Raw genomic sequence first — 13,198 nt, 5'->3', positions numbered from 1 at the left:
CACTAGATGGTGATAATTCACCAAAACATGCCACCCGCATTGACAAACCACGTCAGCGCCGTGCATTGTGGGAAACAGCATACCAGGTAGACTGGTCTGTGGAATACAAATAAATTTTCCTAAATCAGTTGGTCAACTGGGAATTTTTGGCATACTGCAGATGTTGAAAGTTTTTGCATACTGACTACTACATACTGAATTCCAGCCAAAATAGCAGGCACTGCTAGTGTAGTAGGTGGTTTGGAAAACAGCCAACCTTTCATGTGCTCACTCACACCTACTGGCAATTTATGAATCATCAATTAGCCTGATGAGCATGTTTTGGATTGTGGGAGGAAGGAGGGGTACCAAAGAGAAACCACACAGGGAGAAAATGCAAACTTCACACAGAAATGCCCACCTTGCCCAAGCAGGGTTCAAACCGGTGACCTTACTGCAGGGCAATGGCGCTTCCAATACTATTAAAATTAATATTAACTGAGTGATCTAACATGTTTTTATTTTTCATTTGATTTTGGTCAGTTTGTGGATGGATGTTCATCCTTACGATGTTTTCTGTAAAAGGGGGGGAAATGCAATCTAGCACATAATTTACAAAATATGACTCAGAGAAAAGTTAGTGAGCTACAGTATTTGACTTCACATACTGCCCAGCAACTAACTGAGCATCCATGTTAACACCAAGTATTGATATAAAGATGGTTAAGTGGTTTAAAATTATTTATTTACACAACTGAAATAAATAGTCCCTCAAATTTGATGGTTGGTGGTGCTCCTATGGCAACATTATTCTCATCAGCAAACTTGCAGGTTGAATTTCTATAAAAACATTTCTTTCACTCGGCTGAACAAATAAGGTTACTATGATCATGCTCAGTTCTTTGTAGCTCAGACCAAAGGCTTTTGATTCATTGCAATTTGACTCATTTTACGAAGGTGACTCTCTCTTTTATATTTGGCCCTAATTTGACCTCTTCCCATTATAAAGTTTCCAAACCGGCCCCTGCACACGAGCAGCATTGAAAGCGTCAAGGCCCAAACTGTAATAGTGACTAGCACTCAAGTGCCACACACAGAGAGGCTTTTCATTTTCTCATCTCCTCCAGAAACAGTTTGCGGTGAGATAAGGTCCCTGGGGAGGACTTGTATAAAAACCCACTTCCTACTCCCCTTGTTTTATGCTCTCCATTATTCGAGGAGGGCTGATAAAGTCTCGACTGCTCAGCTTGTAAACCATTATGACCTTTAGCTGTTTGTCTGGAGACTGCCATGGCAAGACGCGACAAAGTCAATGACCATTTACCTGTGACTGTTACTTCAGGTGGATGTTACACAGAATAACAATCAGCTATTATCTTACGACTACAGACAGATGAAGTGAAAAACATTGTTTCAGCAGTGAATGAATGGGATATTTTTGGCAGAGAGTAAACTACAAGTAGAAGCAGGAAAAATGAACAGGAGTGAGAATATGAGTGACACCAGGTGAGAGCTTCTCTCATACCGTATCTCATGTGAGGTGTGCCTGGTCTGCAGTGGTCAGTGCCTCCAAGGAAAGAGTGAGGCTGGTCTGTGCCCTCAGATTTCAACAGACAAGCTACTGTAGCTCATCCTGCTAAAAGATTTTGCTGCAGTTGCTGATAGAAAGGTGTCAGAACAGTCCCTGCTCTGCAATTGTCTGCTGTGTAGCTGCAGACTGTCATGCTGCCCATGCTGACCTTGCCCACCATTGAAGGCACCAACAATGGGAAGGTGAGCATGAATGGTGGACCACAGTGTGATGGAGGAAGGCAGCCTGGAGGAACATAATGGGTTAAAAGTGTTGACTTGGCCTCCTCATTTCCCAAATCTCAATCCAATCGAGCATCTGTGGGATGTACAGGACCAGGCATTCTCAAACTGTTCGTCCCTGGCTCTTAAAATAGTGCGTTAGACCGATGAACCGCTACCGTGAGAATTAACTAATATGCCAATGCAACATCAGACAAAAGAAGCCGAAGGAACTCAATCAAGCTTTTTAGTGGAAGGCTTACTTGCTGTGTTTCCTATATTAATCTACTACCATTGATACCACAGTTATCCTGGTTATTCACCTCAGATGTCTTTTTGCAACAAAGAAATGTGCACATTTTGTGTTTGCATAGTTTAATATAAAATTAAACTTATTTTGGTTTATATTGTTTATCAAAGTGGGGAAAAAATGCAGTTGTAAAAGTTTTCATTCTGAAATGTAATTTGCAACCTCCTCCTTCATTGTTTCACAACCCCCTCAAGGGTTCCTGACCCCTAGTTTGAAGAGAGAACCACTGATCTAAAATAACTCTCAAGTATCATTTTGGATTTCTGTAGCAAATTTTTGACCTATGATTTTACTTTTATTGTTGATTGGAGAAGGCCTGGACTAAGAACTCATCGGGGTCAGTTTGTTTGGGCTTCTACATTTGTTATTCATCCCAGGACAAGAGGGAAAGAATACATTGATACACACACTCATCAGCCACTCTACTTGATTTTGAACGTGGCATGGTTGTTGGTGCCAGACGGGCTGGTCTACATATTTCAGAAACTGCTGATCTACTGGGATTCTCATGCACAACCATTTTTAGGGTTTACAGAGAATGTTCCCAAAAAGAGAAAATTTCCAGTGAGCAGCAGTTCTGTGGGCCAAAACGCTTTGTAGATGCCAGAGGTCAAAGGAGAATGGACAGACTGGTTGGAGCTAATAGAAAGGCAATAGTAACTCAAATAACCGCTGGTTACCACTAAGGTCTGCAGAAGAGGTTTGAACACACAACACGTCCAACCTTGAGGCAGATGGGCTACAGCAGCAGAAGACCACACCGGGTGACCCTCCTGTCAGCTAAGAACAGGAAACTGAGGCTACAATTCACACAGCAACACCAAAACTGGACAATAGAGGATTGGAAAAACATTGCCTGGTCTGATGAGACTGGATTTCTGCTCCACATTCAGATGGTAGGGTCAGAACTTGGCGTCAACAACATGAAAGCATGGATCCATCCTGCCTTGTATCAACAGTTCAGGCTGCTGCTGGTGGTGTAATGGTGTGGGGGATGTCTTCTTGGCTCACTTTGGGCCCCTTAGTACCAACTGAGCATGGTTTAAAGTCCACAGCCTACCTGAGTATTGTTGCTGACCATGTCCATCCCTTTATGAGCACAGTGTACCCATCTTCTGATGGCTACTTCCAGCAGGATAACGCTTCATGTCATACAGCTGGAATCATCTCAGACTGGTTTCTTCAACAATTAGTTCTCTGTACTCAAATGTCCTCCACAGTCCCCAGGTCTCAATCCAATAGAGCACCTTTGGGATGTGGTGGAACGGGAGATTCTCATCATGGATGTGCAGCTGACAAATCTGCAACAACTGTGAGGTGCTTTCATGTCAATATGGACCAAAGTCTCTGAGGAACATTTCCAGTACCTTGTTGAATCTATGCCACCAAGGATTAATATTTTGCAGGCAGTCATAATGCTTAGTCTGTAAACCTTGGTAAGACTAAATGTTTCCAAGCATGATAATGTTTAATTATTCAGCTGTGAGCTACACTGGTGACTTAACAAACTTTACTTTTTCTGAAAAAAAATAAATAAAAAAAATAAGTCAGCCAGCCTGCCGAGCAGTTAATAGAATCCTTAGCATGCAGCCACCCCCTTTAAAAAAAATATATAATTCATCAGAACAGCATCATGACACCAAGCCTCTTTTGGTGAAGCATTCAGCATACTTGGGGTATTTTTATAGCAAACCTCATTCCTCAAATGTAATATCTCTTTCTTCTCCCCCTTCTGAGCCACCGTTAAAACATAAATCCACTCCAGACTAGCGTGCTCTGCAGTCCACAACCATTCCGCCGTCTCGCAGATTAAGGCAGAGTGATCCAAACAACTTGGCAACACTCTCCCTGACACTGCACTGATTTGCAAACTGATTACCATGTAAGAAGAAAAAAACAGCGGTTGAATCTGAGAAAGTGTCAGTGATTTTTTTCTCTTAAAAAAAAAAAAAAAAACAGGAAAAAACAACACAAGAGGAAAAAAGAGGGAGAGGAGGGGGAAGGGGAGAAAAGGACACACTGGGGAAAAAGAGGCTACAATAAAGCACTGATTGTGATGGTGCATCCCACAAGATGGGAAGAAAATGGGGAGTGACAGAAGAAGATGGGGTAAGCTGCTTTTAGACAAGTGAAAGAAAGTGTGAGGGGGAGGAAAGATAGGATGGGAGATTTTTAACTCCCCCATCTCTTCTAAAAGTGTGCAGGATTTTGTGTGAAGCCTCCATAAACAAGAAGTAAAAGGTACACAGGAGCAAGACAGGGTCAAAGAAATAAAAGCCTCCACAACAAAGGGCCAAGGCTGCCAAAGATAAATGTCATGGAAAACACTGGAATCCCATGTTGCCGTAAGGGGGTCTAACATCTGTAAGTGTGTGTGTGTGCATGTGTGTTTTTGTACTCAGCCGTAAGCCTGCAGTGGGCCTCTCGATATGGGGCCGGGCCACAGTCCAGAGAGCTCAGGTAATTTGACGGATCGTGCCGCTCAGCCAGGTGATGCTCGCAGCTCTCCCTTGCTAGGGATTGTTTCCCCGAGCTTGTTTGGCCGGGCTTGGCATGCCGACGTAAGATGAATAGTGTCTCCTTCTCCCAGCCTGTCTGTCTCTGATCCGTCCTCGCTGCTCCAAGGTCAGCCAGCCAAAGACTTGTGGAGAATGGAAATGTGAGGCTCGAGAAGAGGAGAGGGGGTGAGCAGGGCAGAGGTGTGAGGATGGTGTGTGTGAAAGAAAGGGAGAGAAGACAGATGTCAGGGATTCTACAAGCAAGGTGCATGACTTGGGTGTGAGCAGGTCTGTCTGTGTCCTCTGTGCGTCCTGTGTGTTAATAGTGTATGTGTGTGGAAGGACTAGCAGTAAAAGATGTGAGGAATACATCAAACGTCATCAGTACGCTGCCAAAAAAGGAAGTGTGTGGTTAGTTCTTAGAGGCCATATGGACACAAGTATGAGCCTTTTTCACATCACACATTAAAGACAGGACGGTTGCACCTCATGCAAATGGCAAAGTGGCTTCACTGACATGCATTTTGCCCTTGAACCCACGTCAAAGCACAAAAGAGGTCACAGATGTCTTTGATATGAGATAGCTTTAAGGATGCTGTTTGTTTACATGTTTAGCATCTTAACTACTAGGTATAGTATACTAGTATAGCACTCTTCTGCATGTCACTCCCATAGACTGTATAAAGCATGAACGTAGTCTCTCAGACGTCACCCGTCTGTTTCTGAAACAGAAAATGAAGCACATCGGCTATCACGGCCATATTGGTAGTGGCAAGGGCTTCACGTACAGATATAGGGCACCTGACGGTCACGTGACCCTGAGCTGTGCTTCTGATTGGGGAAGCTAGTGATCCTAATATCCTCTAAACTGCTGAGTTAGAACAAAATTCACCCCCCGTACAGGGGGTGCTGATAATAAAATTAACGACTCAGACAGGAGACATTTTTTTAACCAGGCTGTAAATAGGTTAATTTCTGCTTTGAAAACGAATTTTTTTGGCTTGGTGTGTATTTGACTTCCAGTACTTCTGGAGCCAGCCTCAAGTGGACACTCGAGAAACAGCAGATTTTAGCACTTCCGCATTGTCTCATATTCTTAGACCAGAGGTTGCCGCTTGGTCACTCCCCACTCTCCCCTTGTTTCCTGCTCTATCCACTGTCATGTCTTTGGTGAATAAAGGCATAAAAAGCCCCCAAACTAACAGAAAAAGATTTGGATGTTAATCTGCAGAGAGAAACGAAAGCTAGCAGTGCAAGCTCTGCTAACCTTAGCTAGACTGCAAAAGCATGACATTGTTTACCTGCAAACAACAAGATCCCTGGACTATTTTGTCCCATGGTGACTAACTTCTTAACTGTGGACTATTTTTTGGATGTGGGTGCTATTCCACACTTCTTCTCTGAACTATTCCGTTGATGTGCAGTTCACCAGACAAGCATTTATAGACAGTATCTGTGTTCACTTTGTTTAAATATTTCTAAAAGTATTACTTCTTCGCATTTTGGCAATATGTCCAAATGTAAGTTAAGTTATGAGTCACCAATTGGCCCCTTCACTGATATCGTATCACAACATGCGCATGGCAGTAGTTTCTATGTGGTGTTATAATGGACTACTGGTTTAGGCCTGCTCAGTACTGTTGGGTTTATTTGTGTGTTTTTTAGACAACAAGGAATAAAAGAACAAACCAGGTTTCTACAAACATCTTGAATTTTACAAGATACAACATTTTCCCTTCATCAGAAGCTGTTACAGACCCAAATGTGTTGCAGTGTTACATTTTTGGGGGGGCTTATCTTATGTGTGGTGCCATCTTTGTTTCCCTCTGACACAAAACATCAAATATTTTTTAGAGATTCTCTTTCACTTGCTTTTGGCTGTCGCTGTGACTCCCTACACCCACGTCTATGTGCATGTGTTTCAGAAATGCGTGTGTGTGTATGTGTGTGTGTGTGTGTGTGTGTGTGTGTGTGTGTGTGTGTGTGTGTGTGTGTGTGTTTGCATTTGTGAGGCATGTGGGCCTCATGAGTGTACTATATAAATGTCACTTGATCATCTCTTTGTGGATGCAGCTGAGTAAGTATGGCTCAGAAAAATCAATTTTGTGTCCCTTAAGAGGAGCATAAAAGCACATAACATTTTATTGTGTTTCAGAATGAGTGAGCTGAGTTTTAGACTTAAAAGCTTGGCCAGAAAATCATGATTTTTTTTTTCCATTTCTGAAATGTGAAAGAAAAAATCATACGGACACTGATTTTCGACTCTCTTGCTATGGTGCTTTATTAACACTAGCAAACACAGTTTATGTCTCCTGTGTTGTCTATATTAAAACACGGTTTATTATTTCCCTGGTAATGTGTAAAAAAGTAACACTAGTAAACAATTTGAAGAAGATACACCTATACCATTTATTCCAGCTTAACCGAAATGGGGCAGACGTTTGGAGCCGGGGAAACCAAATCATAGAGGAGTGCTCTCGCATTCAGACTGAGAGCAATCTGGCAAAGAGTGGGTGGGCAAAAGAGGTTTAAATACTGGCTTGATTGCAGATGAGCTGCAGCTGGGTGCTCAGGTGCTCTGAGCTGCTTGATGAGGTGGGCGTGGCCAACAGGCAGAGAGCAGCAGAGGAGAGGTGAGAGGAAAAATACTGAAAACCAGCTGAACTGTGACAGTTTGGCAGAATGTGATGCAACAAATGCTCAAAGTTACCCAGCTAATACATTAAAAGCTGCATTTATTTATTTATTTATTTTTTTTACTTCATCCCAGTCTTTTCCTTTGGAAAGCAAAACTTACTTTGGTCAAAGAGCAGAGGCAGCTTGAGGAAACTCTGGACAGTAGCTCTGGATGTGTTGGAACTGGGTAAGTTATAAACTCCTCTGTTCTCAGTTTCGTTTATCCTGATGAGTTCATTAGTAGTGCCAAAATAAAAGGTTTTTTTTTTCTGAAAGCTAAGTAAAGCATTGAAAATCTCCAATTATATTACACAGAAAATAATCAGGGCAGTCTTCCTTAAATCTAGCCAAGTTGTGTTGTAAAACTGACCATCTTCCAGTGTTAATCGCCTGGCTCCCATCACAACCGCCCAGTTTCTTAACAAGGAGGCCGAGCTGCAGCCCCTGAGGGTGATGCAGTCCATAACATCTGCAGAGCCAGAGGTTACAGTTTTAGGACTGCAAATCTCACAGAGCTGATGGTTTCACTGTAGTTTCTGCTTTGCCTCAGGCCCAGCAATGCAAGGCCCTCGGCAGCAAATAGGTAAGACCTCTATTTTGCCAAATGCCGAGGCATGGTCCACCAATCAGCAAAGGGCAACTAGACAGAAAGTTAAACACAGAAAGAAAATTAAATCATCTGTCAATTTTTGTAATAAAACTCATAAAAAGGTCAAAGACCACTGATTCTGTTGTCATAGCTGGAAATCCTCAGTCACACAACTGTGGCAGTGGCAGCTAGTCAGTGATGATGCAAGAAAGCACAGGACAAAACTCAGACTCAGATTAGGTCAAAGTGTTGCACTAAATATGTGATCCTGACACCTAAAATACAACAGATGCATCTGCAGGCCGTTTCCGTTCTATTGCATGTTGACTGCATGTTCAGTCACTCAAGCCTTATAACTGACAGACAGCTAAAGTCATGAGACCGAGGAGTTCCTGTGTGTCCCACTCGTTGATAAGACTCTCTTCATTCATTTTGGGATGTAAAACCTCAAACCTGTTGGTTTTCTGGCCTGGCTCTGCTCAATGTCTCTATGTTTGTTGTTGAAGTCAAGTCAAATTCAAACTGGTTTTGACACGTTTTGTAATATTATAAAACTCACAGGGTGTTTTTAGGTAGTTTCTGTGTACTACTCTCTTTCCTGCTAAGTCTTTCCTATGATAAATTGACGCGTCACAGCTCTGGCATCTAGGGAAAAAAAGGATGGCTGCGTATTAGCTGCGACCTGCTGGGCCAGCCATGGTCTGCAACAATATGGACCTGGTGTAAGCTGACACATTGACTTGAATGGAAATCTAACATCTTGTGGGTTTAAGCCGTAAGACATCCAAAGCACTTAGTGGTGCTCAAGCAAAAAACAAACAAATTCTTCGATTTTCAGTCCTACACATGTAATCCTGAATCTGTAGCCTTTGGGCCTCAAAACACGGTGCTACACAACATGCTATTGACAAGAGCCCCATACTGCCTCACTTCAAACAAACCAAAGCATCTCTCCAATAGCTGCAATTATGTATCTTAAAGCACTGTGTTTCTTTTTCTTTTGGCAGATATTCTTGATGCATTTTTTTTTTTTTTCATTTTTTTGACATCTCTAAAAAAAGAGACGAGAGAAAGGCGCAAATGTCCCTTATTTGACCCTTACTTAAATGGGAGAATGCAGCCTAAATCTGATAATTACTGCGGCAGCTGTTGAGATTTTGATGTTTCCTCTCTTATGAAGCCCTCCACATTCCACTACTTATTTTATTACCCCTACTTCACCCTATCCCCGTCCCGCTCCTCTTAACTTACTTCATCTGCTTCCACTCTCCACCTTCCCACCCTCCTTTTCCATCCCCGCTTCCCCCATGTTCAATCTCTGCACTGTCAGTTTGTGGCTCTCGCTTCTCCTTCAGTCATTGATCACGGTGGCAATAGCGTGGTGTTTGCCGGTCTGGAAATGTGTGTCTCGGCGGGGAGGGGAAAGAGATCAAACACTTTAATTACCGCAGGCTTGTAGGAGGTGCCAGCTACAGGCAGCAGTCGTGTAACAAGGACAGGTAGAAGAGAAACGCCCGGATGAACACGGGTGCATCAGGGTGAAAAAAGAAAAAAAAAAACCCTCTCTAATCCACTCACTCTTGCACACTTACATCAAGCGATAACATAAGTACCTTGCTGTTTTCATACTCCTACATCGTAGTGACATGATGGGCCAGAAATGTGTGTGCCGAATGGAAGAAATTAAACAGCTGCACATTTTCATCTGAGAGAAAATCAGTTATTCCTGCATGCACACGCTGCAAATGCATTAGCATAAATAAACAGGAAAACCAAGCATGTGCATACTGTATGTGAGCTCATATTTATTCATAAATTACTTCCACTTCTTATCAAACTAACCAGCCAATCTTTCATCAAAAATGCAACAACCTGTACAACCTTACAACTCATTGTCGTTAAGCTTTCATCACACCGCTGCTTCATTTGTAGGACCTCCACTGATCCTGCTGCTAACTGTATGGATGGAAGGAAAAGGCTGACACAGACCAGCGCTGTGATTGATGTCCTGTCTCACTCCTCCCCGTGCTGATTCAGGGCTCCAGGCGCTGTGGGAACCATCTCTCTACTCCAATGGTTTTTATTCCTACCAGGTAGTTCTCCTTCCTGTCACTCAGGGCATTCATGACTGCATGTGTTGTCAACCAGCTGATGTGACATGTGAGATGCCTGGACTTGTCAAATGTTACGATGGTTATGAACCCCAGGGTCAAAGGATGGTGAAAGTGCAGCTGAGTCAATAACTTATTTTGATTGTTTTGTAGAACAATCTTAAAATTCCTAGTATTGCAACACAAACCAGTGTTATGCAGTTTTTAGGTCTGAATTCAACTTTTTGTCCAACTTTTTCTGCAGCTCTTGAGGCTCAAGGCACATGTTGAGTAAGCTGCAAGTTACATTAGCAGGCTCTTCTGCAGGTAGGTGATGCTCTTTATCTCTTGGTAAAGCTAGCCTGTTTTGAAACTGTACCAAAACTCCAGTTGCTGCAGCTCTCTCAGTTTATACTGAACCCTTTAAGTTGACCTCTTAAGACCCATTTATACTCAGAGTCCAGAGTGAAAAGTTGGTTATTTCTTCTTTGTGTCTCACTAAAGCTTTCGATTGGGTAGTAACAGCAACACTGCCCCCACGGTTTTCAGTGGTACAGCTTAATTTGATCTGTATCTGTAAGCTTCATGGAAACATGCAGAAAAACTGACAAAATTAAAGGAAGCACGGACGTGAGGCTCTGTTGGTATCCAGATCTGTATGTAGCATTGGGCAAAAATGGGCCTTAACTGTCCCAGTAAGTGACTGCACCTACTAGATCTGTACTCATCTCCATTTTACAATGATTGTGTTTTCTCCCATTTGTCAACTCACACCAGCTGTGAGCTCATAATGTTGGGTTGTAGTTTTTTGTAAAACTAACCACTGTGTTGACGCATATATATATATATATATATATATATATATATATATATATATATATATATATATATATATATATATATATATATATATACATTGTCAGTGGCTGTAGTAACATGGTTTCAGTCTTCTTTTCCCACTTGATCTGCTCGGTGTAAACTGATACATCCTTGTTCTGGCATTTGGCAAGAATAGGAGACTTGCATGTCTAATACAGAGGGCTCTGACCTTCCTGAGTTGAGACACTGCAAAAACCCAACAAAAGAGAGCCAGTCTGAGTTGAAACCGAATACTGTTAAATAAATGGATGCAGTCTCCGTGATGTCACCAATCTGTTTCTGATATAGAGTTTTGAAGTAAATTGTTGGTGGGAGCCATATCGGAAAAGAGACGGGCTTTGAGCCTCAACACTAACACCTATAGGGCGCCTGCCTGTCAATCATCTGAGCTGTGCCTCTGATTGGCCAAACCTGTCATCTTGATATCTTCTGAAGTTTTTCAGATTTAAGTCATTTTTTGAACAAGGTTGTAAACATGTTTATTTCTGCTGTGGAAAACGTTTTTTTTTTTTTTTTTTCTTGGCTCAGTGTGTAAGGGGTTTCTGGCTTCTAGCGCCATCTGTATTGACGTAGCTGTCTTAGTGGTGGAATAAGTCGGTCTCAACTTTACTATTCTGTGACATTTTCATTGGCAACAGTACCAGGGAACACATGAAAATCTTTCAGATGTGTTTTACTGTTTCCCAACTCTGTGCAGACTGCTAAAGACGAACTCAGTTTGAGTGGTCTGGTCCATGGAGAATTTCCTGTTTGTCACCAGCTGTGTTGTGGAACATAAGCCCTGCCCCTGCCACTTAGAGAAAGGTAGCTAGCAGGATTTCATCATGTCACCTAACCATCACCATTTTATAGAAAGTTTGAACATGTAGATCATTGAACATTTGAATTGCTTGTTTTTCTATAAGTTGTATCACAACACTCATATTTATCAATGTATTACTCACCTTATCTAGATTAGCGAATGTTGGGCAATGAAGGATTCACCCAAGTATCCTTGGTTACACTGGAAAAGAAGGGCGTACATTCATTGGTGCAAGTCTGAATGCAAAATACAGACCCTGAACTGGGACACATCTCCTGTTTCTGTACGGATCAGCAACTTAAAAGACAAGTGAGTGGAAATCCGGAGAGATATCAGGACATCAAACTACTCGTACAAAACTCACATTATTGTGTGACCCATTTCTAGCTAACACTACCTCTTGCTTTGCAGCAACATTAGCTCGTGTTACATATTTTGCAGACTATCATATGGAATTGTTGGTGAGGAAAATGTTGAATTGTACGTTAGCTTTTGCTAACTGTTGAAGCCACGCTGTGTTAACTATTCTATCAGGTTCCTTATGTTTGTCTTTTTCTCAATGAGGCTGGCACAAAATCATAACAGATAAATGATTCTTGAAATAAAGATGCAGATTCTGCAAAAACTTAAAGAAAGAGTTAAAAAAAACTTCCAGAGTTTATGAGATTGAACCAAAGAGCTGATAAATCATAAAAAAGTCAATTACTTTAACATTACAATAAAGACAGCGAGATAAAGTATAAGCATTCTAATTATAGCGGCTACACAAAGCTTTTTGCTAGTGGGACTCTGATGTAATTGTTCAGGTGGCTTTGTTTGTGGCTTCCTGGCTTAATGAGCAAATTATCTCGATAGTGAATTTTAGTTCAGTTTGAGGGATGAAGTGTTTCCATTTTCCATGCGAAAGCATTGAGGCGAGTGGCCAAATGTAATCAAGGAGACCAATTCCTTCTCATTGTCTGTGAGGATAATTTATATTTCCATCGAGATCCTCGGCGAGGGATGCAGTCCCTCTAAGGCCAGGATAAAAAAAGAAGAGATAATAATGAAGATAAGTGAAATAGCCCAGGTACAGTAAAGACTGCATCCTCTGTTCTTCATCGTTTCTTACCTACAAAGAGTGATTTTTTATCACACTGTTTCTGCCACCCCTACAGAGACTGCCAAAAACGCACAGGCTTTACGGTTGTTTGGTCTCCACAGAAATGGATTTTGGTTTTCATTAAGAGTTGAGGTCTTTGATATGGCAGATCAATTTTTCAGGAGTGTTTTCCTTTGATAAACAAGGGCCTTGTCCTCAGCGGGCGAGCAGAGCCACAGGCTTGGAGTGAACCCAGCGCAGGTTGGAACAGGAGCAGTCAAAGGAAGAATTATGGAAAATGTATAGAGAGAGGAAAGATAGGAGAAGAGCTGAGGGAGAAGAAAGGGACAGATGAAGATAGTGACAGCAGCAATGAAGAGAGAAAAATAAATATTTATGTCGTGTAATGTTTCTGCATGACAGGTTCTATATTATATTTGAATGTGGTGCTGCAAGTCAACCATGAGAAATGTGTTGGCAATGAATTTCATACCACACCAATA

The 13,198-nt window shown here is 41.9% G+C and overlaps 1 protein-coding gene across 1 annotated transcript in view; it reads left to right on the top strand.

The window, feature by feature from the left end:
* Positions 1-7,344: 7,344 nt before the first annotated feature.
* The window catches only part of iglon5 (IgLON family member 5), a 209,899-nt gene continuing 204,045 nt past the window's right edge, over positions 7,345-13,198 (top strand). Inside the window, exons 1-3 of the mRNA XM_074683011.1 lie at positions 7,345-7,441; positions 9,776-9,936; positions 10,199-10,260. Of these exons, the coding sequence (XP_074539112.1) occupies positions 10,218-10,260 (43 nt within the window). The 5' untranslated portion in view covers positions 7,345-7,441; positions 9,776-9,936; positions 10,199-10,217. The remainder of the gene's footprint in view (positions 7,442-9,775; positions 9,937-10,198; positions 10,261-13,198) is intronic.

The sequence above is a fragment of the Halichoeres trimaculatus genome, unplaced genomic scaffold, assembly GCF_033239565.1.
Source record: "Halichoeres trimaculatus isolate MK-OKI-2021-1 unplaced genomic scaffold, fHalTri1.1 fHalTri1_scaffold_12, whole genome shotgun sequence".
NCBI lineage: Eukaryota > Metazoa > Chordata > Actinopteri > Labriformes > Labridae > Halichoeres > Halichoeres trimaculatus.
The sequence above is the reverse complement of the archived record's forward strand: the minus strand, read 5'-3'. Positions and strand labels throughout refer to the sequence as shown.